Below are 27,868 nucleotides of genomic sequence, written 5' to 3'. Positions count from 1 at the left end.
CCTGTAAGGCCCAGGAAGACAGAGAAGGACGCCAGAAAGAGCATCATTCTGCAGGGTTCAAGGTGAACCCGGCTCGCTTTCAGAGGAGTAGGGCAACGAGGGCACCCAGACTGTAATTACACAGGATCCTGGAACTGTGCCATCGGGGCCTCGTGTGGTCTTGGTGGAGAATGACCAGGGCTGTTCTCCAGCCCCCATCCTCCAGATGGTCCCCAGAGGGACTGACACACTCAAGGAACGTGCTACTGGGAAGCCAGGATGCCATTTCAGTACCAGCTGCCCCACTGTGGGCTTCACTCGAAGGCTGTGCTGGAGCCTGGCCTCGGACTCACCCTAGCCAGCCCCTGAGCTCCAGGCAGTACACCCTCCCCATCCGGGAGCCAGCCCCAAGGCAGCCCATGTGCTGAGTCACAGGGAGGGCCAGCTGGGCGAGGGGCTGACATGTGGGGACGCAGCTGTGCAGCACTCAGAGGCCCTGCCCACCCTCCCCTCCAGGACACAGCCTGACCGTGCCCTGGGCCTCGGCTGCCTTGCAGGGGCCCAGGTGAGGAGTGGGAGGTGGCGGCCTCTGCAGCTGCAGGCAGTAGCTACTCAGTAAACGATGGGCGGCCCATCGGTGGACGAAGGACGAAGGCCTCCCTCGGGGACCCGAAGAAGCGCAGCTGTCTGTCCCTCGCTGGGGCTTGGGTGGCTGCAGTTACTCAGCTCGCCTGGGACGGGCCTGAGGGGCTAGTGAGCACGCGGCATTGTGGCAGCTCAGGCAGGCATGCGCCGGAAGGGATTCTGGCGGCCTGTGGACTGGGAGAACCCTTTCCAGCTGCCGAGAGTTGTCCTCTGGATCCTGAGTGCAGGGCCAAGCCTGGCTGTGATGGCGGAGGCCAGGCTCCTGGAGGCAAGGCCACCTCAGGCCTCTAGGGCTGGAGCCACGGGGAGCTGCTGGGTTTCCACAGGGCCACGGGGGCTGCGGCCAAACGGAGCGGGAGCACAGGTGGGAAGGGTGTCTGTGAAAAGTGAAATCTGTTGCCGCTTAGTCTAGCTTAATTACCGGCATGGCAGTTGCGGAGTTGAAATGCAGCTTTAAAAGCCTTTGTGAGTAATTAGTGTCAAACATACAAGATCTACAAAGCCATAAACTCACAGCTTGGTGATATTACTAAGTACTAATTAAGAAAGAAAAAAGAAAATTCCCTTTCATGATCAAATTTTCAGCCCTGCCAAAGATGAAAAACAAGGCAATTTGCAGCTGATGGCGACGCCGGAGGGTAAGTGGCATCCACAGGAAGATGGCGGCCGAGCGCGGCAAGCAGGCAGGGCCTGGTTGAGGGCTGGGGTGGTGACAGCGTGATTGTGCCTGGCTACCGGGTTCTCGGCCAGGGAGCACCTGATTCCCAGCAGAGATGGAATCCCAGCTCAGGAAGGGGAGACTCCTGCTAGGGCAGAGGCGAGGCACCCGCCCAGAAGGATTGGGGATCTCCCCGTTTCACAGGTGGGGACACTGAGGCTGAGCTCACAGCCAGGATGGGGACAGCAGAGTGACGGCCGAGACCATCTGCCCCACGAGGGAAGCAGCACCCACCTTCCTTGGTGGTCGGGGAAGGCCAGACCGGCTCCTTGGGTCCCCACTGGCCTCAGCCACTGTGGGCTTGTCCAGCTTCAGGCAGGCACCCGGCCACTCACCTGTGAGGCTCGGAGAACAACTTCTGTCTTGTGAGTGACGTGCCCGCTTTCATCCTGGTTCCCACAGCTGCCAAGAGAGGTCGGGCCGAGGCCAGGAGGCTCAGCAGCTGGTTCTGTGACTTCCTCTTTGCTGAGGAGGTCAGGACAGAAGCTTCTAGATGACAGGCCGCTCAACTTGGTATAAAACAGCAAATTTCTGTGCCTGTGCTGTCGGGCTGTGAATGACTTCTCGTCTGTTTCATGAGATGCAGCTTCAGCCCAGGCAGGCATCAGACGCAGCCAGGTGAGACACGGAGCCAAGAGCTGTCCTCGCCCCCCATGTGAGTGACTGGAGAGACAAAATTCTCAAAGTCTTGTCACTTACAGGGATATTTTTAACCCAGGACCAGGGAAGCACAATTCTCATTGGTGGCCGTGTGCTCTGGCACTTGGGCAGTGGGCAGCAGCCAGGTTATCGGGATGTGCTCAGGCCCAACAGGACCCCCAGAGCCACACCTGCCCCCCACAGAGTAGAGCCGGTTCGGGAGCGGCCTTGGCCACATCTAATCCCACCAGCCGCTGGCAGTGGAGAGCTGTGCCTGGCCCAGAGATGTGGGCATAACATCCAGGCTGCAAACGCACAGGGACCACCTGGCCCCACCAGGGTTCGCTCTGTCCTGGCTTGGCCTGCGTGGCCTCTCGCTGTCTGCACGGTCCACTCACCCAGGTCAGGGCTGGGGAATGCAGGGAGTGACATTGGGCAGAGGGAGGCTGCTCAGGTCCAAGTAGGCAGATAAACCACATGCCCAGGCCGCTAAGACCTTGAACTGCAGGAGCCCTGAGCTGCTGTTGCTGTTTTGTTGTTTTGTTTTGTTTTGTTGTCAGATGGAGTCTCATTCTGTTGCCCAGGCTGGAGTGCAGTGGTGTGATCTTGGCTCACTGCAACCTCTGCCTCCCGGGCTCAAGTGATTCTCCTGCCTCAGCCTCCCCAGTAGCTGGGATTACAGGCGCCCACCCCCATGCCCGGCTTTTTTTGTATTTTTAGTAGAGATGGGGTTTTGCCATGTTGGCCAGGATGGTCTCGAACTCCTGAGCTCAGGTGATCCATCTGCCTTGGCCTCCCAAAGTGCTGGGATTACAGGTGTGAGCCACCGCGCCCAGCTTGTTTTACTGTTTATGACGCGGCTCTGCTGCCGCTAGGACAGATACTTGTACAGCCGATTCAAAGACTGTGCAGAGGCGTCTCCCAGATACCCCGGGGCGCACTGCAGTCAAGGAAGGCTGTGTGGAGGAGGTGGCCTGGAGCTGGGGCTCACGGGTGAATTAGAGTTTGTCTGGCTGGGTCGGGGAGATGTTTCTGGCCTCAGGACCTCACGTGCTCATGCTCACCGGCTCCAGGGTACCCAGTGTGCAGGGAGAGCAGAGGGGTAGGCCTCGGGCTCCAGGCCAAAGTTGGGGAAAGAGTGTCAGACCTGAGCTTGTGGGACGACTCTGATGTCGTCATCATGGAGGATGGTTGAGGAAAGGGTGGGGTGTGGCTCACTCGTCTGGCCCTCGCCCATGTGGAATGCCCGCTATGCTGAGCCCCGCTGCAGGTGCTGGACGCGCAGCAGTAATGCGGGGATCCTGCTCCGCCTGGGCACGTCTTCCAGCAGGGATTGGAGGGCCGATGGCCAGGCAGGGTCTGTGCTCCGTGCCCGGGTGGTTATGGGGGAGGGAGGGAGCCTGGGCCCTGGCCGTGGGTGGAACTGTGGCTTGCTGACCTGGTGCCCAGGTGTCCCACCTCCCAAGCTGTGAGAAGCCAGGACCAGCCCCATCCTCCATCCAGATGGTCTCTGACGTTGCCCTGGGAGCCGGGGAGGGGTGGGGGATGTTCTAACTGAAGGGCCTGGGCGGCCTGGAACCCTTCTGTATCTTCTGGTCATGGTTTTATCTGGTCCACTGCCTCCCAAGCCTGCACATCCCATCACGCACGTTTAAACTGTTAGAAAGTTACTCCTTTGACTAAGCCGGAAATGCTGTCTATGGCCCTGTGGATCTGCGTCCAGTTCCCCATGACATTCCGTTTTTGGAGCCTTTGTGAAGAGGCTGGGGGTTTGTCAGCCCCACTCGGAAGCAAACAGGCTGGTTCCCCACCCCAGTCCCAGCTTCTCCTGTGGGCAGCTGGCCTGAGAGCCAAGCACTCCCCAGGCCATGACACCGGGTGGGCAGGACACTTTCCTGCTAGGCAGGAGGCAGAGCCTTCCCTAGGACTCCGAGTGTCTATCCTGGGCAGGGACTAGACGGTGACCACCACCTCGACCCCGGGAAAGCCCACCTAGCCCCGCCCCCCACCAAGCCCCGCCCCCCACCAAGCCCCGCCCCCCACCAAGCCCCGCCCCCCACCAAGCCCCGCCCCCCACCAAGCCCCGCCCCCCGCCCCCACCAAGCCCTGCTCCACCTACACCAAGCTGCGGCCAGCCCCTTTTGCCCCCAACCTAAATGACTGAGGAGTCTGTTAGGGAGGGCCTGCCTCCCTGTCGCTCTAAAGAGCAGGAACAGGACATCTCGGCCCCAGGGCACGGAGGTGGCTGGCCATCTGCGAGTGGGACCCGCCGCGGTTGGCCAAGCTCAGGCCATATGAGCTGGGACTGGCAGGCAGTTCCTGGCTGCCTGAAATCTGGGGTCCAGACTCTCTGCTGACCTCCCAGAGCCCGGCGTGTCTTTGCACACTCTGTCCTTGTCCCTAGCCTCCTCCCCGCCCCAGGGTGTGCCTGGGACCTTAGGTAGTCTTACCTGTCAGTCATACCTTCTTCTCGGCCAGGGACTGTGCACGGCAGGACGTTCACCCTGTGGTCAGTGGCTGGGCCTTTCTCATGAAGCAGCTTGACTGAGATGTCATCTACAGAGTGTGCAGCTGTCACCACAGTCTATCTTAGAACGAATGCCTTTATCACCCTGGAAGGAAACGTGCCCCATAGCCATCCCCTCCCAGTCCCAGCCGTCGGCAGCCGCTGTCTGTATTCTGTCTCTAGACTCCCCTATCTGCAGTGTTGCAGGGAAATGGACTCAGCGGCGAGTGGTCTCTGGCGTCTGGTGTCTTCGCTGAGCGTAAGGTTTTCATGGTTCGCTCACATTGGACCATGTGCTGATGCTCCATTTGTTACTGATGAATCATACAGTTTAGTGTGTGGATAGACCGCGTTGTTTATCTTTTCATCCGTTGATAGAACATTTGAGTTGCTTCCGTTTGGGGCTATTACACACAGTGCCGCTGTGAACATTCGTGTACAAGCTTGTGTGTGGAAATGCATTTTCGTTTCTCTCGGGTGTACACCCATAAGAGGAAGTGCTGGGTCACATGGTAATTTAACGTTGAGCTTTGTGAGGAGCTGCCTGTTCTCCCAGCTTCTCCCTGTCCTCCCCAACACGTGCCACTGTCTGCTTTTATGATGCTTTTCCATCCCAGGGGCTGTGGGTGCCGCTGGGTTAGAGGGTCTGTGAACCTCCTGAGATTCAAATGCAAAATGTGAAGTGGGTGTTGGCGTGGGTTTCGGGTAGAGGGACTGCAGCCCCTGCATGGGGTTAGGAACGTGTTTCCCAGTCCAGGCAGAGCTACGCGGGAATCGCCTCTAGACGCCCAAGAGGGAGCAGTTGTGTCTGGAGGAGCAGCACGCTGCCGTGTTTCACCAGGCTGGCCTGTGACAGTGGAGCTGCCCCCGATGCCACCACCTCCTCCTGCCAGGGCTTCCCTGTTTGCTGAGTCTGCATTATTGATGAGCCATCGTCTATATACACGCACCCGTGAGGCCATCAAGGCAGTGAACAGACCCTTCACCCCCAGATCCCAGGACCCTGTGCAGCCCGCCTTGCCCCTCCCACTGCATCCCGACCCCAGGCAGCCGCTGCTCCTTCTGTGTTTCCTGTCACCACGGGTTCATCCACATTTTCTAGAGTTTCTGTAAGTGGAATCACGCAGTATCTAGCCTTTCTCGTCTGGCTTCTTCCACTAAGCGTAGTTAGTTTGAGATTTATCCATGTTGCTATGGTATCAACAGTTTATCCCTTTACAATCACATGGATAGACCACAATGTCTTCATCCATCCAGATGTTGACGGGCATTCCGGTGGCTTCCAGCTTGGGGCTGTTGCAAATAAAGTGTACAGTGAACGTTCACATGCAAGCTTTGCACAGACATTTATTTCCTTTTCTCTTGGCTAAATCGGAGTGGAACTGCTTGATTGTGTGGTCGGTGTATGCTTAACTTTACAAGAAGTTGCCAAGCCGTTTTCCAAAGTGCCTGCACCGTTTCCCATTCCTATCAGCAGTATAGGAGACTTGTAGTTTCTCCACACGGTCACCAGTACTTGACATGGTCAGTCTTTTTAATTTCAGTCCTTCTAAGAGGTGACTGATGGCGTCTCATTGCGGTTTTAATTTGCATTTTCCTCATGACGAATGACACTGAGCATCTGTTCCTGTGCCAACTTGCTGGTCTTCGCTGAAGTGCCTGTTCACATCTTTTGCTAATTATTTATGGAGTTCTATGTTTCCTTAATGAGTTTTGAGAGTTCTTTCTATACTCCAGATGCAAATCCTTCATCAAATATGTACATTGCTGGTGTTCTCTCCTCATATATGACATGTCTTTTCATTCTCTTAACAATGTCTTTTGAAGAGCAGACATTTTTAATCTTGATTAAGTCTAACTTACCAGTCTTTTATTTTATTGAGTGTGCTTTTGCTGTCATATCTAAGAAATCTTTACCTAACCCAAGGTCACAAAGACTGCCTCCATTTTTTTTTTTTCTTCTAGAAGTTTTATAGTTTTAAATTTTACATTTGTGTTCGTGATCCATTTTGAGGTTTTTTTTTTATATGGTGCAAAGTCTGGATTGACTCTTTTTCATTTTTTATTGCATGTGAACGTCCAGTTACTCCAGCATCAAGATCATTCTTTTTTACTGAATAGCCTTTTGCATCTTTGTCAGCCTGCTAGGATTTTAATTGGAATTACGCTGACTCTATAGATCATTTTGGGGATAATTGACATCTTAACAATATGGAAACTTCTAATCTATGAACAGTTTCTCTCAGCAATGTGTTCTCATTTTCAGTGTGCGGGTATCAGAGGCATTTGAACCAGAGTGACTCCATTTTGAATAAGGACTGGGTGAAATAAGACTGAGACCTACAGGGCTGCTTTCTCAGAAGGTTAGGCGTTCGTAGTCACAAGATGAGATAGGAGGTCCGCACAAGATGCAATTCACAAAGACTTGGCTGATAAAACAGGTTGCAGTAAAGAAGCTGGCCCCAAACCCACCAAAACCAAGACAGCCATGAAAATGACCTCTGGTCAGCCAGGCACGGTGGCTCACGCCTGTAATCCCAGCACTTTGGGAGGCTGAGGCAGGCAGATCACTAGATCAGGAGTTCGAGAACAGCCTGACCAACATGGTGAAACCCCATCTCTACTAAAAATACAAAAATTAGCCGGGCATGGTGCTGCATGCCTGTAATCCCACCTACTCAGGAGGTTGAGGCAGGAGAATTGCTTAAACCTAGGAGCAAGAGGTTGCAGTGAGCTGAGATTGTGCCACTGCACTCCAGCCTGGGCAGCAGAGCTTAAAAAAAGAAAAAAGAAAGAGACCTCTGGTCATCCTCACTGCTCATTATACTGTAATTATAATGCATTAGCATATGACACAACACTCCCATCAGTGCCATGACAGCTTACAAATGCCATGGCAATGTCAGGAAGTTACCCTATATGGTCTAAAAGGGGGAAGAACCCTCAGTTCTGGGAATTGCCTACCCCTTTCCTGGAAAACTCATGAATAATCCACCCCTTGATTAGCATATAATCAAGAAATACAGTATAAGTGTTAGTCGAGCAGCCCACGTCACTGCTCTGCCTATGGAGTAGCCATTCTTGTTTCTTTACTTTCCTAATAAACTTGCTTTCACTTCACTCTATGGACTCACCTCAAATTCTTGTGTGAGATCCAAGAACCCTCTCTTGGGGTCTAGATTGAGACCCCTTCCTGATAACATAGGTATTTCACATCTTTTTCAGATTTATCCCAAGTATTTTAGATTTTGATATTATTATAAAAGGGTTTTGTTTTTACATTTAATTTCTGTTGCTACTATATAAAAACAATTCATTTGTATATTGATCTTTTTATTTTGCAACTTCTCTAAACTCATGTGTTAGTTCCAGTAGCTTCTTAGTATATCTGATGGGATTTTCTCCTTCGACAATGATATTATCTGTAAGTACACTTGCACTTCCACTTACCCACACTGGGTGCTTGTGAAGTTCCTTGTTCTTGTGTTATTTCACTAGCTAGAACCTTCAGGATGATGCTGAATACAAGCAGTGAGAGTGAACATCCTTGTCCTGTTTCAGATCTGAGGGAGAAGCATCCAATCTTTAGCCATTAAGTGTGATATTCTCTGTACGTCGTTCATAGATACCATTTCTCAGGGTGAGGAAATTCTCTTCTAATCCTAGTTTGCTGAGAATTTTTTTTTTTTTTTTTTGAAGAATGCCTGTTGGGTTTGATCAGATGCTTTTTCCACATTTATTGAGTTGATCATATGGCTTTCCTTTTGTACTTTGTTAATATGTGGAATTACTTTGATTTTCTAGGGTTAAACCAACCTTGTATTCTTAGGATAAACCCCACTTAGTCATACTACATTATCCTTTTTATATGTTATTGGATGTGAATTGCTAACCATTTTGTTTTGAATTTTTGCATAAATATTCCTTAGGGTTGTTCCATAGTTTTGGGGGGGCGGGGCACAGCTTGTAATGTCTTCTGATTTGTATATCATAGTACTGTTGGTCTCACAGAGTGAGTTGGAAAGCATTCCTCCTCTTCAGTTTTCTTAAAGAGTTCATGTAGAATTCTTGATTAAAACAAACTGGAAGAAAAGAGTTAATGTAGAATTGATATTATTTCTTTTTTAAATAGTTGATCCAATTCATCAGTAAACCTATTGAACCTTGAAGTTTTCTTTGTGAGGTTTTAACTACACATCAGTGTCTTGATAGACATAGAGTTATTCACATTATCTTTTTATTTTGTGGTGAGCTTTAGTAGTTTGTATCTTCAGAAGTTTGTCCATTTTATCTGTTTTCAAAGGTATTGGCATAAAGTTGTTCATAATTTCTCTTACTATCCTTTTAACATCTGTAGGATCTGTAGTGCTATTACCCCTCTTGTTCCTGATGTTAGTAATTTGTCTCTTCTCTTTTATTCCAGGACAGTCTGGCTAGAAACAGCTTTTGGTTTTATTATTTCTACTGCTTTTTTGTTTTCTTTCACCATTGTTGCTTTGATCTTTTTCTTTCTTCTGCTTACTTTGTCTAATTTGCCCTTCTTTAGTTCCTTAAGGTCGAAGCGGAAGTCTCTGATTTGAGACCTTTCTTCTTTTTTTAATCTGGGCATTCAGTGATATAAGTTTCCCCCTAGTTTCTGCTCTAGTGGCATCCCACAAATTCTGGTATTTTGTTTTTATCTTCATTCAGTTCAAATCACTTACTAATCTCCCTTTTGATTTCTTCTTTGACATATGGGTTATTTAGAAGTGTGTTAGTTTCCACATTTTTTGAAAATCTCCAGGTGCCGTTCTGTTACTAATTTCTCATTTAATTTCATTATTGTCAGAGAACATCCTCGGAACGGTCTGAATCCTTTTACTTTTTTTGGAGACGGAGTCTCGTTCTGTCACCCAGGCTGGAGTGCAGTGGCACGATCTCAGCTCACTGCAACCTCTGCCTTCCAGGTTCAAGTGATTCTCCTGCCTCCTACCTCAGCCTCCCGAGTAACTGGGATTACAGGCACGTGCCACCACACCCAGCTAATTTTTGTATTTTTAGTAGAGATGGGGTTTCACCAGGCCAGGCTGGTCTCGAACTCCTGACCTCAGGTGATCCACCTGCCTCAGCCTCCCAAAGTGCTGGGATTACAGGCATGAGCCACTGCATCTGGCCACATTTCTTGAAATTTGTTTTAAGGTCCATCCAGAATGTTACTGCCTTGGTAAATGTTGTATGTGTACTTGAAATCTGTGTGTATCCTGTATCTCGCTGGAATGTGCTATATTGATGTCAAGTAGCTGACATTTTTAATAATGTTTGCAAAGCTTCTATATCCTTGCCAATTTTCTGTGGTCCTGTTCTATCAGTTATTGATAGATGAATATTGACATCTCTGACTATAATTACAGATTTCTCTATTCCTTCTTGCATTCCAGTTTTTGTTTCATATATAAATGGACCCTTTTATCATTATGAAATGACCTTTATTGCTAGTAATATTCTTTGCTCTGCAATCTACTTTGTCTGATACAGAGTTGCACTGTCAATAAGCAACCTTGGGTATATCGCAGATTTGGTTCCAGACCACTGTGATTAAGCCAATATCACAATAAAGTGAGTCCCATGAATTTTGTTTCCCAGTGCGTGTAAAAGTTATGTTTATCCTATACTGTAGTCTATCAAGTGTACAACAGCATTGTCTTTAAAAAACAATGGGCCGGGCATGGTGGCTCACTCCTGTAATCCCAGCACTTTGGGAGGCCGAGGTGGGCAGATCACGAGGTCAGGAGATTGAGATCATCCTAGCTAACACGGTGAAATCCTGTCTCTACTAAAAAATACAAAAAAATTAGCCGGGCGAGGTGGCGGGTGCCTGTAGTCCCAGCTACTCGGGAGGCTGAGACAGGAGAATGGCATGAACCCCGGGGGGCGGAGCCTGCAGTGAGCCGAGATCGCGCCACTGCACTCCAGCCTGGGTGACAGCGAGACTCTGTCTCAAAAAAAAAAAAAAAAAAAAAAAAGTACATGTCCTGATTTTAAAAATACTTTATTGCTTAAAAATGCTAATGATCACCCGAACCTTTAGCCAGTTGTAATCTCTTTGCTGGTGTAGGTTCTTGCTTTGACGGTGATGGCTGCTGACGGATCAGGGTGGTGGTTGCTGAAGGTTGGGGTGGCTGTGACAGTTTCTTAAAAACACCAACGGGCTGGGTGCGGTGGCTCACACCTGTAATCCCAGCACTTTTGGGAGGCCGAGGCAAGTGGATCACTTGAGGCCAGTAGTTCGAGACCAGCCTGGCCAACATGGTGAAACCCTGTCTCTACTACAGATACAAAAATTAGCCGGGCATGGTGGCATGTACGTGTAATCCCAGCTACTTGGGAGGTTGAGGCACGAGAATCACTTGAACCTGGGAGGTGGAGGTTGCAGTGAGCTGAGATCGCGCCACTGCACTCCAGCCTGGGCAACAGAGCATGACTCCATCCCAAAAAAAAAAAAAAAAACCAAACCAGCAATGAAGCTGGCCACATTGATTGACTCTTCCTTTCATGAAAGATTTCTCTGTAGCATGCAATGCTAATACCATTTTACCTACAGTAGAACTTCCATCTTGGAGCCAATCCTCTCAACCCCTCAAACTGCTTTATCAACTAAGTTTATGTACTTTGCTGTCATTTTTCAACAATGTTCACAGCATTTTCACCAGGAGCAGATTCCGTCTCAAGAAACCACTTTCTTTATTCATTCATAAGAAGCAGCTCCTCATCCATTCAAGCTTGATCATGAGATTGCAGCAATTTAGTCACATCTTCAGGCTCTGCTTCTAATTCTAGTTCTCTTGCTATTTTCACCACATCTGTCCATCGTCCTCCACTGACATCTTCTTGAACCAAGTCATCCATGAGGGTTGGAACCAACTTCTGCAAACTCCTGTTAATGGTGATACTTTGACCTCCTCTCATAAATCACTAATTTTCTTAATGGCATCTAGAATGACAGCTCCTTTCCGGAAGGTTTTCAGTTGACTTTGCCCAGATTCATTAGAGGAAGCACTCTGTGACAACTGTAGCCTTACAAAATGTATTTCTTAAATAATAACACTTGAAAGTCAATTGTCCCTTGATCTAGGCGCCACAGGATGGATGCTGTGTTAGCAGTTATAGAAACAACATTCATCTCCATCAGAGCCCAGTAACTAGTTGCATTGTCAGTGAGCAATAATATTTTGAAAGGAATTTTGTTTTCTGAGCAGGAGGTCTCAACAGTGGGCTTAAAATATTCAGTGCACTGTGCTACGTTTGAACAGACGTGCTGTCATCCAGGCTTCGTTGTTCCACTGATAGAGCACAGAGAGAGAAGACTTAGCATCATTCTTAAGGGCCCCAAGAGTTCATTTACCATCCTGAAAATCTCCATATTAGCAGTAAGGCTGTTCTGCTTTCTTATCATTCATGTGTTCGTTGGAATAGCCCTTGTGATTTCCTTTATGAACTTCTCCTTTGCAGGCTAGCTGTGTGGTGCAAGAGACCTAGCTTTTGGCCTCAGTTTTCAACATGCCTTCCTCACTAAACTTAATTATCTCTAGCTTTTGATTTAAAGTGAGAGACACGTGAGTCTTCTTTCACTTGAACACCTAGAGGCCATTCTAGGGTTATTAATGGGCCTGGTTTCAATATTGTTGTGATGGTTGTGTCTCAGGGAATGGGGATGCCCAAGGAGAAGGAGAGAGATGGGGGATGGCTGGTTAGCGGAGCAGTCAGAACACACACACATTTATCAGTTAAATTGCTATCTTATGGGCACTGTTTGTGGAGCTCCGAAACAATTACAATGGTGACATCAAAGATCACAGATGACAGACTACCATAAAAGATATATTAATAATGAAAAAGTTGGACATATATATGACACAGACATGAAGTGAATCCACGCTTTTGGAAAAATAGTGCCGATAGACTTGCAAGACACAGACCTTAAACTTGTAAAAAAGGCAGTGTCTGTGAAGCACAGTCAGGCAACGTGGGGTGAAGTGAGGTGTGCTCATGTGAACACAGGGTGAATTGGCTTCTGTGAGCGTGCTGTATCTGCTTCACGTTACTTTTAATCTACTGTGTCTTCATAGTTAAAATGTGCTTCTTAAAAGCGGGATATAGCTGAGTCTTAAATGTGCATAAAATCTGACAATCTCTGCCTTTTCACTGGGGCGTTTAGGCCATTTACATTTAAATTGATTACTACTTTGATTAGATAAGTCTATCATCTTGTTACTTGTTTTCTGTTTGTCCTGTCTGTCCTTTGTTCTTTTTTCTTCCCTCTTTTTCTGCCTTTCTTGGACTGAATTTTTTACAAGTTCATGTATCTCCTTTTTTGATTGGTTAACTGTATTTTTTACAGGTTGTGTTAGGATTTAGGGTATGTAGATTTTTAACTTAACACAGTCATCCTTGAATGATACCACACCGCCTTATGTGTAGTGTGAGAACCTGACAATCACATATTTCCAGTCTTCTCCTTCTTGCCTTAGTCCTCTGCTTATATTTTATTTATGCACATGATAAACCCCACAATACTTTGTTTTTATTTCTGTTTAGTCAGTTATCTTTGAAAGAGATGTAAATAATAATGGTAAATGTTGTATATATCTGCACATGCAGCTCCCACCCCTCATTCACGGAAGGAGTAGGGCTGTTCTTCCTTCTTGTTATGTAGGCCCATGTTTGTTTTTATTTTTATTTATTTTTTTTGAGACAGAGTCTCACTCCGTCACCCAGGCTGGAGTGCAATGGCGCGATCTTGGCTCACTGCAACCTCCACTTACCAGGTTAAAGCAATTCTCCTGCCTCAGCCTCCCGAGTAGCTGGGATTACAGGGATGCGCCACCACATGTGGCCAATTTTTGTATTTTTAGTAGAAACAGGGTTTCACCATGTTGGCCAGGCTGGTCTTGAACTCCTGACCTCAGGTGATCCTCCCACCTCGGCCTCCCACAGTGCTGGGATTACAGGCGTGAGCCACCGCACCTGGCCTGTTGTGTAAGCCCCTGTTTGCATCCTCATTTTCCTTCTGTCTGAAGGGTTTCCTTTAATATTCTTGCAGTGTGAATCAGCTGCTTTGGGATATTTTAAGCTTTTGCACACCTGAAGAAGTCTTTATTTGGGGGCAGATATTTCCACTGGGTGGAGAATTCTGGGCTTTTTTTGTCTTTCTGTACATTACAGAGGTGATCTCACTGTCTTCTTAATGCCAGTATTTCCTCTGAGAAGTCTGCTGTCATCCTCATCTTTGTTCCTCTGTCGGTCAATTGTCTTTTCTTCCTCTGACTGCTTTTAAGATTTCATCTGTACTACTGGTTTTGAGCAGTTTGATTATGATGTACTTTGTGTATTTTCATGTCGTTTCCCCCCTCCCCTTTTTTTTTTTTTTTTTTTGGTGGTTGGGGTTCTTTGAACTCAGATCTCTCTGTTTACACTTTTCCACACATTTCAGAAAATTGGGGCTATTACTTTTTCAAGACTCTTTCCTGTCCCCACCATTGGCGACCAGTCCTTGAATAACATTGCTGCAGAACTCAGTGGCTCATGGCTTCTGAGGTCAGGAGTCCAAGTGTGGCTGAGCTGGCTCTCTGCTCAGAGATCTCACCAGCCATGGTCCTCTTGGCTCTGCTGGGGAGGGTCCCATGTCCAGGTACACCCACGTGGCCGTCAGAAGGATTCCGTTTCTCATCCGTGGTTGGGCTGCCGCGCTTGGTGCCTACGGCAGCTCCTCGCCATGTAGGCAGCTCATGCGTGGCAGCTGGCGTGTCAGAGCGCTGAGAACCAGGGTGAGAGCCGCGGAAGTCACGGCTGCTGTGACACGACCGCAGAGGGGAAGCCAGCACTTGCGCCGCACTTTCCATCAGCTGTAAGTCACGCCGAAGGGCTGGCACTGATGTGGGTGATGCCTCGAGGTGGGGACCATCGGGGGCCATTTCAGAAGTGCCACCAGCCTGCCTCCGGGACTCCCGCCCCACGTGTCAGGCCACGTGACATCACCCCACAGCCCACGCCCAATGTGCTGCCTCCTTTATATTTATCTTTCTGTTTTTTCCTTTTTGTTTGTATGCGCTTTTCTTTCTTTTTCTCATCTGTTTCATGTTGGATGGTTTCCGTGATTGTATCTGCAGCTTCACCGATCCTGTTTCCACAATGTCTGATCTGGCATGGATCCGTCCCCTGCACTTGTTGTCTTCATCCTTAGAAAGTCAATTTGTCTCTTTTTTTGTCCCTTTTATGTCTGTCCTCAACTTTTTGGGCATATGGAGCAAAGTTACAGTGACTTAATGTGATCTGCCGCTTCTGACGTCAGGTCAGCCCTAGGTTTGTTTCACTCAGCTGATTTTCTCTTTGTTGAGTGCTGCGAGGCTGCGTGTGCATGTGTGCGTGTGCCTGTGCGTGCACGTGCATGTGTGTGTTCCTATAAATATTCGTGAGCTCTGTTCGGAGACACAGTTCAGGTACTTGGAAACAGCCTGGTTCTCTGGGTCTCGGTTTAGGAAGTGTGAGGTGGGAGCAGGGCAGCGTCTGTCTGGGGCTCACACCGCCCCTTGGTGAGGGGTGTCCATCTCAGTGCTGTGCCCTGGAGCCGCCTAGTTCGCAGGCTTTCCCATGAGGCTGCCAGAGACAGGCACTGCTCCAGCGCAGTGTGAGCTTCAGGCGCCGTTTTCTGGGTTTTTCTCTCTCATGCTCCAGGTTTTCTCAGCCTCTCACGGAGCACTCCAGGGAACTCAGCCCTCCTCTCCGGCACTCTGTCCTGCGCCCCGGCTCCGGCTCCAGCCCTGTCCGTCAACTCGGGTCCCCCAAGGCCCTGCCTGGGCCGTGACCGTCTCCCTGGGCTCGCCCCGTCTCTCAGGGCCCGCCACCCTTCCTGACTGAAAACTGTTGTTTCACATTTGATGCCTCATATTCTGGCTGTTTCAGATGGCAGGTGCATCTGTCCTTGTGGCTCTGTCTCGGCCGGAAGCTGCTGGCCACCCTCTGAGGTGGGAAAATAGGCATTTTGTCTCCATTTTACATTCAGGAAACTTCAGCTCAGAGAGACAAACTGATGGGCCCCGGGGCCCACAGCAGATAAAAGGGGCAGCCTCACTGGAAGGCGGGCCTGCATCTCCGGCCCTCCTCACCCCGCATCCCCAGCATCACATTGCCCTAAGCGTGGCACTCCACGAAATGTCACCCCCAGCAACATGGGCCTCACCTGGGTGGGAGGTGAGAAGGTGCAGAGGCCACTGACGTCCTCTCCTGTTCTCATTCGGCTACATCTGGAAAGGGTGGTGCTGTCTAGGCAGGGCCCAGGAGGGGAGGACCCCATAGCCAGGCGGGGCCCAGGAGGGGAGGCCCCCACAGCCAGGTGGGGCCCAGGAGGGGAGGCCCCCACACCCGGGACGGGCTCAGGAGGGGAGGACCCCACAGCCAGGCAGGGCTCAGGAGGGGACGACCCCACAGCCAGGCGGGGCTCAGGAGGGGAGGCCCCCATACCCGGGACGGGCTCAGGAGGGGAGGACCCCACACCCGGGACGGGCTCAGGAGGGGAGGCCCCCACACCCGGGACGGGCTCAGGAGGGGAGGACCCCACACCCGGGACGGGCACAGGAGGGGAGGCCCCCACACCTGGGTGGGGCTCAGGGAGCCACTGGGCGACGGCTGTGCTGCAGCTCCTCCCTCCTCACCCGCATGCCTGAGCTGAGCACCCGTCCCGCCTGCCCGCCGCGTCCCCTTTCTTCCCTTAACCTTCATTGTGCTCTGCCCTCCTGCTGCCCTCGGGGCCAGTCCCTTTTAACCCACACTCAGCACCTTCTCCCTCCTTCTCCACCCCCGCCACCTCCTCTAACTCGTCCCTGTGGCCTCCATGCCCTTCCACGGCCCTTGGAGCCACCCGTGGCGGATGCCACTCACAGGGGCTGCGCAGGCCGCCCCACCCCGAGCCGGCGCCCCCACTCCCTCCGCTCCCCTCTGGCTGCGGCTGCAGGAGCAGCTGCGTGTGGCTGGAAAGCAGAACGCCCGTGTGCGAGGGGGAGCTGTATAAATAGAATAATAATAATAATAATTGTTGGTTTGGGATTTTTCTGCGACTGCTGGGGTGCCTGGCCTTGCCCGCCCCGCTAGTCACTCTTGAAGGAAAGGTCACCCTCGCCGGGAAGATAAACCCCAATAACGCTGGTATAATTAGCACAGGCAGTATTTAGATGCTTTCCTCGGTACAATTAGGCAGGAATAATTGGCTGAGCTATTTTCCCCGTGCCGGACACGTTTTTTGCCAGCTTCCGTTCTTTGGAACTTCATGCCGGGACATTTGTTCTCGGCGTTCTGTCCAAGCTGTCCTGACCCAGTTGCCGCCAGGCCCTCGGTGCGGTGCTCACGTGGCAGCATCTGCGAGGCCTCCTTTGGGCCCGGCTGCTTCGCCTCCCCCGAGGGACACCGGAGGGACAGTGGGGCAGAGAGGGGTGGGAGCTGAGGGCCGTGCACACAGCAGGGTGTCCTGGGGTCAAACCTGGACCTCTGGACCGGGAGCTCCGAGGAGCTGAGCTGGGCTGGGCCTGGAGCTGGGGGGCCTGTGCAGGGTGGGGCTGGGCCGGCCATAGGCATCCATGAGGGAGTGAGGCCGTGAGCGGGGGAGTCAGGCATAGGCTGGAACAAGTCCTGTGGCCAGCCTGGAGGAGGAGTTCCTCGGCCGAGGTAACACACCAGAGGCGGGAAGCTTGCTCTCTCCCTCTTCAGAACACGGACAGGCCAGGCAGTGACTATCAGGGCTCGGCGGTGGCTGCTGCTCCTGGGTCACCCTCGGGGCGTGGATGTGCAGCAGGCACGCTGGCCCCACAGCACCTGAGACCCCTGTGCAGAGCCCAGCTGTGAGGTGTGAGGCTGCCAGGAGTCCTCGGTATCCTGGTCTAACAGGTTGTGTAGACCACGGTAGCACCAGCCATTTTCACGCTGTACCCGGCAGGCTCAGCACGGTCTTGACGTTATCACGCCCGATTTTGGGATACAGATCACTGCTGCCGAGGTCACGAAGCCAAGCTGGGACTGTGCTGGCCTCCAACCCCGGGGCTGGGACTGTGCTGACCTCCAACCCCCAGCAGCACCTGCTGGGATGAGGGCACACATTACCCAGGTTAATTACCTCTGGACCCTGATGCCATGGTCCAAGGCCTTTAGCCCCTGAGACTTTTTAGGGAAGGGAGGGCGGCCCTGGCCGTAGAGGCTCGTGCAGAGCTGTGTGCATGGTGAGATTGCCCAGCACTGTTCACAGGCGCTCAGATGGGCACCGCAAAGACCCGTGGACAGACAGAGCTGTGCCCCACCTGGGATTTGCACAAGCCCAACCTGGGTGCCCTGAGCGCTAGGTGCCGAGGGGCGTGGGCCCGTGTCTCTCAGACCTCAGCAGCAGCCCTATGACAGGTGGCCTCAGAGGACTCTGCTGTGGCCACCTGACCAGCGCCAGCCACCCCCACCAGCTGGCTGGGCTCACACTGTGACCCACACCTGGCGTCTGTGGTGCCACCAGCCAAGATGCCAAGCCATGACACCAGGATAGCACCCCAGGCCCAGGACATCTGGGGCAGGTGGGTGGGCAGCACCGGCCTCAGCAGCCCACAGAGGGGCCTCCCACAGAGTGTCCAGAGCCGCTCCAGGCAGACGGGCAGATGAGCAAGACGCCCGAGGGTTGCAGGCCAGGGAATAAGGATTGGGGCTTGCGTGTGTCCGCAGTGGGCAACCCGTGTGCTCATCGGCCTGTCTTGAAGCTGTTCCGCTCTTGCAGATATAATTTAGATATACTTTTTTCCTAATTACAAATATGCAGCATATACAGAAATCTGGAAAATGCAGAGAACCATGAGTCACCTTCCATCCCAACACTCCGAGTTAACCGCCGTTAACATTTTGATGATTTTCTAAGGGTCCTTTTGCACTCTGTGAGTGTGGGTGAGAGTGTGTGTCGTGCCACAGTGTGAACTTGAAGGGTTTTCTCACCCCTGAAGTTCAAGGCTGGCTCTTGGCGGACGCAGCTGAGTCTTCTCCCCGGCTCGCCCCATGTGTGCATGAAAGTGCCTGGGATGCGTCAGATTCTCAACTAGAGAAGCCCGGAGAGTCTTTTGAAGTTGAAAACACTTTGATTTCCTTACAGCCTCAAGACAAAAAAAAAAAAAAATCTCCCCTTCGCTGGCTTTGAGAGCAGGTGTCTTCTACAAGCGAGGTTCACAGGGACCTGTGGCTGCCCCGGCAGATGCCAGCAAGGCACGCCCATCTCCTCTCCCGTGGGTCCTGGTGGGGGAGCCTCCGTGGGAAGCCTCGGGGCTCTGGGGCCTGGCAGACAACCAGTCGTGCTGCAGCGGGGTGGGGACAAGGCCGGGAGCACCTCGCTTCTCAGTAGAGGCCATCCGATGGTGCCAGGGCACGGGGCAGCCGCCGTCCTCGTGGCGCGGGGTAAGGTGGGCACAGGGTTTCCTCACCCCACTGTGCCCGGTGTCTCCCCTGAGCCCAGTGATTTTACGCACCTTACTTCATTAGCCTTCTCGGCAATGCCCAGCACGCAGACCGGGCTCAGAGAGGTGTGTGGGTGTGCCCAGGGTCACGCAGCTTCCTGGTGGCCAAGCCAAGGTCAGAAGCTAGTTTTGGTGGGTGTGAAAGCCCCCGACACCGGCAGCTCTGCCACCAGGCCCGCACAAGCAGGTGGTGTAAGAGGGGAGGCGTTGGGGCCCGCAGTGCTCAAGTCAGGATCGAGCCGTCTATCTGGAAGGTCTGTCGAGGGCGTGTGGTGGCGGCCGGGAGGTGGTGGCAGGCTGACTGCCCGCCGTTTTCCTGCAGTGCCCAGGCCCAGGAGAGGGAGCAGACTCTGGTCAGGACCCAGCTGCAGGACACCCCATCCTCATGGGCCTTGCTTCCCGCTCTCCCTCCCCCAACAAATGGGCCCCCAGCATAACTTCCCCCGAGGGCTCCTTTCCTCTCCCCACACAGCCCTGCTCGGGAGCGGCGCTTGCAGCACACCAAGGACAGGAGGATCGGGCTTCAGGGAAGCAGGCGCCTGGAGCTGTGTTCAGTGAGGTGCGTGGCGCTTGCGGATCCGAGCATGGACTATTCATGCCTCCCCCAGCCCAGCAGCTGCGGCTTCTCCTCTGGAACGAGGCGGGGCTTCTCCCAGGAAGGCCAGTGGGAGCAGGGGTGTGTCTGAGAACGCCTGGGCGCTCTGCCGTCATGGTGGCCCCTGATGCCACAGCCCCGGCCTCTGTGCCCAGGCCACTCTCCAGCCTGGTGAGGTCTGTCCTGGGAAAAGAGAGAAGCAAGACAGATGCGGGCCTTGCCCTGTAGGGCCAGGGCACAGGCAGGAATCCCACTTGGGGTTAAGACGCTGCAGTCACCCCTCCGGGTTCTGTGCACTGGCCCCTCCAGGTGCCGGGGTCCCCAGTGGCCGTGGCGTTCTAGGAGAGATGGGTAGGGAGACACTGGCGCCCTGTCGTGTAGCTTGTCCTTGTATCTGCTTCACAGGCTCTCCCACTGTACAGTTTCCTAAAATTTTGGCGAGGTCCATTTATCCATTTTAATTTTATTCTATGGATTGTGCTTTGGTGTTGAGTGTCAGAGCTCTGCCTCATCCAGATCCTAAAGATTTCTTTTTTAAAATAATGCTGTGTTTTACATGTAAGTTCATGATACAGTTTGAGTTAAATTTTATATGAGATGTGAGGTTTTGGTCAAAAAAAAATTTTTTTTAACTAAGTATGTCCAGCTGCTCCGGCACCAGCTGTAGCAAAGACAAGACTGCCCTTCCTCCACTGAAGCGCCTTTGTGACTTTTTTGTGACTTTTCTATATCAATTAATAGGATCATATGTTGTTTATTCTTTAGCCTGTGATATAGCAGATTACATTGATTGATTTTCAAATACCAAGCTAGCCTCATACACCTAAACTAAGTCCCACTTGGTTACGGCATAATATTCTCTGTTAGAAAGTGGCCTGGAAGTGTCTGTGGGTCTCTTTCGAGTTCCTCTGTTCTGTTCCGCTGGTCTCCACATCTCCCCTCCAGCGCTGCCCCAGCCATGTCTGTCTGACGTAGGAGCCGTATGACGCTGTGCTGTAGCTGTACAGTTCTCAACATCAGGAAGGGCAATTCCTCCACTCTTCTTTTTTGGAATTGCTTTCCATATACGTTTTAGAATAATCTTGTGTCTCTCTACAAAAAAAAAAAGATGCTGGCCAGGCATGGTGGCTCACGCCTGTAATCCCAACACTTGGGGAAGCCAAGGCAAAAGGATCGCTTGAGCCCAGGAGTTGGAGACCAGCCTGAGCAACACAGGGAGACCTCATCTCTATGAAAAAAATACAGCCATGAGCGGTGGCGCGCACCTGTAGTTACAGCTACTTGGCACGTTGAAGCGGGAAGATTGCTTGAGGCTGCAGTGAGCCAAGACCGCACCACTGCACTCCAGCCTGGGTGACAGAATAAGACCCTCTTTCAAAAAAAAAAAAAAATATATATATATATATATATGCTGAGGTTTAGACAGCAGTTACACTAAAACCAAAGATCAATTTTGGAAAAATTGATTTACTGTAAGTCTTCCAGTTCATAAACATTGCATCTATTTATACAAACATTCTTTTGATTCCTTTCATCAGTATTTCCTAACTTTCTGCAAACAGACACTATACAAGTTTTTGTTAGATTTATATCCAAGTATTTAAGATGTTCTGTAAATTATATTGCCTTTTAATTTTGTTTTTCACTTGTTTGCAATTGCTTTATAGAAATGTGGTTAATTTTTGTATGTTCATCTTATTTCCTGCAACCTTCATGAACTCACTTAGTGTTCGAGGAGTTTTCTGCAGATTGCTCAGGATTTTCCACGTGGGCTGTCACGTCATTCTAGGAGTTTTCTGCAGATTGCTCAGGATTTTCCACGTGGGCTGTCACGTCATTCTAGGAATTTTCTGCAGATTGCTTAGGGTTTTCCACGTGGGCCGTCACATCATTTGCGAGCAGGGACAGTTCTGTTCTTTTCCAGTCCCTGTGCTGCTGCTTTCCTTTTCTTACCTGTATGCCCTGCCGTGAGGAGCTCCCGTGCTGGGTTGAGGATGAGTGGGGAAAGCCAGCTCCCCGCTGACCGAATGAGGGAAGGCGGCCAGACTTTTCAATGAAGCAGCATGAGCTGAGGGTTCTTTGTGGTGCTTTTTAGCAAGTCGGAGGACTTTCCCTTGATTCCTGCTTTGCGGGAGTTCTTGTCAGGAATGGAGATTAAATTTTGTCAAATGCTTTGCCTGTGTTAATAGGATCATATCATTGTTTTCCTTTAGCCTGTTGATAGGGTGAATAACATTGATTGATTTTCACATTTGAACTAGCCTTTGTTGTACACCTAAACTGAATCCCACTTGGTCAGGGTGTGATACTCTTTTCGTATATTGCTGGATTCCATTTGTTAGTATTTGTTGAGTATTTTTGCATCTAGGTTCATGAGAGACCGATACTTATTTTTCTGTGTGTGCGCACCATCCTTGTTGGTTGGTTTCAGTACAAGGTTAATAGTGAGTGGAAAGGTGTTTCCCTGTCTTTTCTTAACTGAAAGGGGATTGTGTAAAATTGGTATTAATTCATATTTAATGTTCCGTAAAACTTTCTAGTGAAACCATCTGGGACTGGAGATTTTGAGTAGCATTTTAATTAGGACAAACTCGATTTATTTAATGGTTATAGGACTACCGAGGCTGTCTATTTTATCTTGGCACATTTTGGTAGTATGTGGTTTTCGAGGAATCCATCCAGTTCATTATGAGCATCAAGTTTTGTTGTAGTATTTTTTATTATTTTAATTGCTTCTGGATCTATTATAATATTTCCATTTCATTTCTGATATTGGTCATTTCACTCTCCCCCTTTTTTTTTTTTTTTTTTTGAGACGGAGTCTCGCTCTGTTGCTCAGGCTGGAGTGCAGTGGCACGATCTCGGCTCACTGCAAGCTCCGCCTCCTGGGTTCACGCCATTCTCCTGCCTCAGCCTCCCGAGGAGCTGGGACTACAGGTGCCCGCCACCACACCCAGCTAATTTTTTGTATTTTTAGTAGAGATGGGGTTTCACTGTGTTAGCCAGGATGGTCTCCATCTCCTGACCTCGTGATCCGCCCGCCTCGGCCTCCCAAAGTGCTGGGATTACAGGCGTTCCCCCTTTTTAATCTTTGTCAGTTTTGTGAGGGGTTTATCAGTTTATTGTTGCTGGTCTTTTTAACAAATTTTTGAGACGGTTTCACTCTGTTGCCCAGGCTGGAGTGCAGTGGTGTGATCATAGCTCACTACAGCCTCAAACTCCAGGGCTCAAGCGATCCTCTCACCTTGGCCTCCCAAAGTGCAAAGATAACGGGCATGAGCCCCTGCTCCTGGCCAGCCTTATTGCTATTTTTTAAAGAACCAGTTTTTGGTTTTAGGAACTGTCTTGTTTTCCTGTTCATTCCTACTTTTATTATTTCCTCCTCCTGCTTCGGGCTTGTTTTTCCCTTCGTTTCTTGAAGTAGGAATTTAGAGAAGAGATTTGAGATCTTTCTCCTTTCCTGATACAGGCATTGAGTGCTGTCCATTTCCCTCTAAGCACTGCCTTGGGTGCGTCTGGCAAATTTCATTATGCTGTATTCTTGTTTCCATTCTGTTCTCTTATTTCCTTCGAGGCATCCCATTTGACTCGTGGATTACTTAGAAGTGTGCTGTTTAATTTCCAGGCACTTAGAGTTTTCCTGTTGTCTTTCTCTGACTGGTTTCTGGTTTTGATGTCCACTGGTGTGGCCTCCACCTCTTCACGCCACCCCACAGATGAACAGGATTCACATAACTTCCCAGTATCTCGAAGTAGCATCGTTTCCATTTCCTGCGTGCCTTCTCATTTTACTGCATTATTTCAGCTTTGCTTGTTTGAGCCAGGATTCAGGGCTTCCTTCATTCCGTCTCTAGCTTTCTCCCCTCGAGTTTCCCCGTTCATGGAGTTTCTCTTGGACCCTCAGCAGCAGGAGGTCTTGCTCTTGACAGGAATCCCTCACACTTCCCCCTCTGCCTCCGAGCCCCACCACATCCTGCGGTTGGTGGTGTGTGGAGAGAGGCACTGTCTCTGCTCTCCAAGCGCCTTGTCAGCCCCCACCCCTCCCTCACTCCGTGCCTCTTGTCCGTGCCCGCTGGGACACCACGGGGCTCGGCTCAGGGGATGGTGGGACCAGCGCTTAGTAGGGCCCCTCAGCCCCAGGCACCGTATGAGCACTGCTCATGTGGCAGAGCTGGAATGGGGGCCGGGCACACACTCCCTGGCCCACGTGTTCCACAGACGTGCTGCAGAGGCCCCCGGCCCTCCAGGGCAGGCTCTCTCTGCTTCCAGAGGGGCAGGTGAGCCCCAGGCCAGGCCAGCCAGGGTCTGGACTGGAGTGCAGTGGCCACAATGGATGCCGCGAGTGTCTTCATTAAGAGTGAGTGTCTCAGTCTCCCCCGGAGCACCCGCCAGCCACACGGCCGCTATGTGTGCAGACTAGACAGGTGGTAGCTCGGGCCGGCCAGACAGAAGGGAGAGAAAGCCAGAGCCAGCACGCAGGCAGCCCCATAAATATTTCCAGCCACAGCCAACGTGTCTTACTGGCAATTTGCTTTTTAAAAAATTGCGCTCTAATTTTAAGTGAGCAGCCCCTAATTACAGTGATTTACGAGGTACCTGGGGACTGTGTGATATTTGAACATGGCAGAGGGCTGAGCAGAGATGGCAGAGATGGATGGGCCCAGCGCCACTCATTCAGCAGGTCCTGCTAATGCCGGAGTGTTGGACCGAGGTGGAGCCTCCCAATGCGGCCGGGTACGCTGGGGGCAAGAGAGTCAGAGGTGGGCTGCACGGCAGGTCGACTTGTTCAGAGGGGGCTGGTGTTTTGCAAACACTGGGTCCGCCTTCGTGTGGGGTTTGAGCTGGGAGAGTAGCACTGGTCACTCCTGCCTGTCCCCATCCACCCTTGCCCCCACCTGGAGGGCAGTGCGGTATCTTAGGGTTTCATTCTTCCAGAGCCGCCTGAGGCCAGCAGAGAGGAGGTGCTGTAGGAGCTGTGAGTGGGTGGCCCGGCCTACCATTGGGAGCAGCTGTGTTGCTGATGCTGGTGGGGTGCACCTGTTTCAAATAAAGAATGATCAGAGCTCACGCCTGTAATCCTCACCTTGTGGGAAGCTGAGGCAGGAGGATCACATCAGGCCAGGAGTTTGAGGCCAGCCTGGGCAACATAGCTAAAGTCTCTCTCTAAAAAAAAATTTAAAAATTAGCCAGATGTGGTAGCACATGCCTGTCATTCCAACTGCTCAGGAGGCTGAGGTGGATCACTTGAGCCCAGGAGTTCGAGGCTGAGTGACCCATGATCATGCCACTATACTCCAGCCTGGGTGACAGAGTGAGACTTGACTTGTCTCTAAAAAAAAAAAAAAAAAAGATTTTAGAAATGAGCGGCCAGGCTCCCAAAGCCTACCAGCCTCTGAGGGCCGGGGAAGGCGGGTGCCTGGAGAAGAGCTGTTCTTCAGTCCAGCCTGGCCAGAGTCTCCACCACAGTGCCACAGGCCCAGCCAGGTTGCCAGCCCTGGGTTGGGAGGAGGGCGAAGGGCCGGCTAAGGAGACTTCTTCCCACACTGCCTCCCACCCCTGCCCGGCAGCTGCAGGAGAATCAGCCCCTCTGACATTTAGGGGGAGAAATTCAGAATCAAGAACAGAAGGCAGAAATGAAAGGATTTTCTCAGTAAAAGGTCAGAGTGGTTTCTCTTGTTTTTGTTTAAAAATGGTTTGTGTTGAACTATGACAAGGCCAAATGTACTAAGGCAGCAGGAACAGGGGGAGGGCGGGGGGACGGCTCCTGAGAAACAGAGGAGGTGCAGGAACAGGTCAGGCCGCAGGGCCTCGGGGGCAGCACGTGCTGCAAAGGTGGTGAGGGGAGGGGCGCCAACAGCAGATGGGGGGGCACCATCAGGGCGGGGCCCAGCTCAGGCATGCTCCGGTGGACAGGGGAGCTGCCAGGACCAAGCTGGGTGCAGCCGGGCTGCCCCGTGGCTCCTGGGGAGGGTTCCCAGAGGGCTGCCGGGCGGAGGGAGTGCTTTACGAAACAGTTTCCTAACCTCTGCTGCACACACACGCGGCTCACCCTCAAGTCTACCGTCCCATTAGTCTATCAAGTCTACCGTTCCATTAGTCTATCAAGTCTACCGTTCCGTTCCTCCCGGCACATTCAGTGCGCAGCCGCGGCCAGTCTAACCGTGGCGCCTTTCCACCGGCCCTGAGCCCTCACGTGCCCCTCCAGGACATCCCCTGGGCATGGAGTTGTGCCGACAGGTCTTTGTGGCTGGCTGGGCATGTTTTCGGGGTTTGCCCGCGTGGCAGCGTGTCTCAGAGTTCGGGTGTAGGAAGCGGTGTTGACGGGTAAACCCGGTTTTTTCTCTCCCTCCGGCGGTTGAGGGCTGGTTCCGCGTTCCATCTGTTCGTGATGGGATCGTGTTGCCGTGGACGTCCGTGCCCAGGTCTGTGTGTGGAAGCACTCAGACCCCCTGGCTGTGCACCCGGGCGTGTGCTGGGCCCATGGACTCTGCGTTCAGCTCTTTGAGGAGCCGCCAGCTGTTTGCAGTGGCCGCACCACACACGCTCCCACCAGCGACGCGGAGGGTCTGACTCCCCTCGACCCAGCAGCTCATGTGTTTGCTCTCAGTGGCCGTCGGCGCGAGGCGGGTCCGCATCTCGCTCAGTTGCGGTTGACGTTTCCCCGGTGCCCTGGCATGAGCTCATTGGCTGTGTGTGGCTCTCCTCTGGAGAAATGTTCAAGGGCCCCTTTGTTTAATTGGCCCTTTCCTCTTCACGGTGGAGTTCTGGGCATATTCTGGGTACAGGACTTTTCAGGGACGTGGTTTGAGAGGGAGCTTTGTGGTGGGCTAGGTTTGTGTCCTGCCTGACCTGGGGCTGTGTGGGACATCTGTGTGGGTGCTGACCAGGGTGGGGCTGGCTCTCGGGGGCAGCTCAGAAGGGCCTCTGTCCACTCCCCACAGCCCAGGACCATGGCACAGCAGCTCGCTCAGACCCGCGGTGTCACCTGAACCCTGTGGCTCCTGCCCTGTGTCCCTGGTGCCTGCAGCACTGTCTGGAAGCTCCTGGTCACTGGGCCGTCTCCTCCTTGCCCGTTCTCCAGTTACAGGAGGCCGCCCTCTGGGCTGCAGAATCCACAGAGCCAGACTCCCCCCGGGCCCCCCTGCACAAGTGGGGAAACTAGGTCATGGGGCCCAGGCAGTCTGGAAGGTGTTGCAGGACTTGCCCAGGGCGTGGGGTCCTCCAGCCTCAGTGGAGAGTAGCACTGGGGCCTGTCACAGGTGGGGGCACAGGTGCTGGAGCCCCCCCAGGTGGAGGAGGAATGAGCAAGGTGGCAGCCCCTCAGGTGGGGCTGGGAGCCCCAGCTGCCTGTGTAGATGACAGAGACCTTGCCCTGGGTTAATTCAGTCCCTTTAGGTGACCTGCAATAAGGCCTGGCAGGGTTGAGGACGCATCTACCCCTGTCCAGGTCCTCAGACCGAGGGAAGCCCCCATGGCGGGAGGGAGGAGAGAGGGAGAGGCCTGTCGGGCTGACCACTGTCTTGTCTCTTGCCCGCCCCACAGGCCACCAGCCCCTCGGGCTCCAAGATGCAGCTACTGGAGACGGAGTTCTCGCACACTGTGGGCGAGCTCATCGAGGTGCACCTGCGGCGCCAGGACAGCATCCCCGCCTTCCTCAGCTCGCTCACCCTCGAGCTCTTCAGCCGCCAGACCGTGGCCTAGCCTGCAGACTCAGGGGCATAGCTGGAGCCACTCTGCTTGGCCTGACCTGCAGGTCCCCTGCCCCGCCAGCCACAGGCTGGGTGCACGTCCTACCTCTCCATCCCCACAGGGCAGCAGGATGACTGACAGACACGCTGGGACCTACGTCGGGCTTCCTGCTGGGGCGGCCAGCACCCTCCCCACGTGCAGACCCCATGCGTCCCGGAGCCTGGTGTGTGGGCGTCGGCCACCAGTCCGGGTTCCTCACCTTGTGAAATAAAGTCTTCTCCCCTAGACACTCCCACTCTCCCTGATGTATCTGTGGCCCAGCCCTAGCAGGGTGGGAGGGAGGAGGGGAAGGAGCTCCCTCAGCAGCCACCGCCATCTGCAGCCCGGACAAATCTGCAGCCCGGACAATGTTAGGTGGCAACGTTATGGGCTGAGGCCCCTCCGCGTAGCAGCTTCCAGCTCTGCCTCGAGGCCAGGCCCCAGCTCCGGGGCTTCCCTTTGCTGATGGAACCCAGAGAACCCGGATGAAGGCACAGGGGCTGGGGGGACTGTCCTCACAGATAAGGGTGCATCGAGGGGAGACTGCCCTCTGTGCC

General features: G+C 52.2%; 1 protein-coding gene across 25 annotated transcripts in view; it reads left to right on the top strand.

Annotated features, from left to right (window-relative positions):
• MAD1L1 (mitotic arrest deficient 1 like 1) overlaps window positions 1–27,561 on the top strand; it is a 414,737-nt gene extending 387,176 nt beyond the window's left edge. For all 25 annotated transcript variants that reach the window (XM_024241280.3, XM_063725878.1, XM_063725875.1 and 22 more), the window contains one exon: window positions 27,126–27,561. In XM_024241280.3, the coding sequence (XP_024097048.1) occupies window positions 27,126–27,284 (159 nt within the window). In that variant the 3' untranslated portion in view covers window positions 27,285–27,561. The remainder of the gene's footprint in view (window positions 1–27,125) is intronic.
• Window positions 27,562–27,868: the final 307 nt, after the last annotated feature.

Source organism: Pongo abelii, chromosome 6 (assembly GCF_028885655.2).
Source record: "Pongo abelii isolate AG06213 chromosome 6, NHGRI_mPonAbe1-v2.0_pri, whole genome shotgun sequence".
Taxonomy (NCBI): Eukaryota; Metazoa; Chordata; class Mammalia; order Primates; family Hominidae; genus Pongo; species Pongo abelii.
This window is presented reverse-complemented; position numbering and strand designations above follow the sequence as displayed.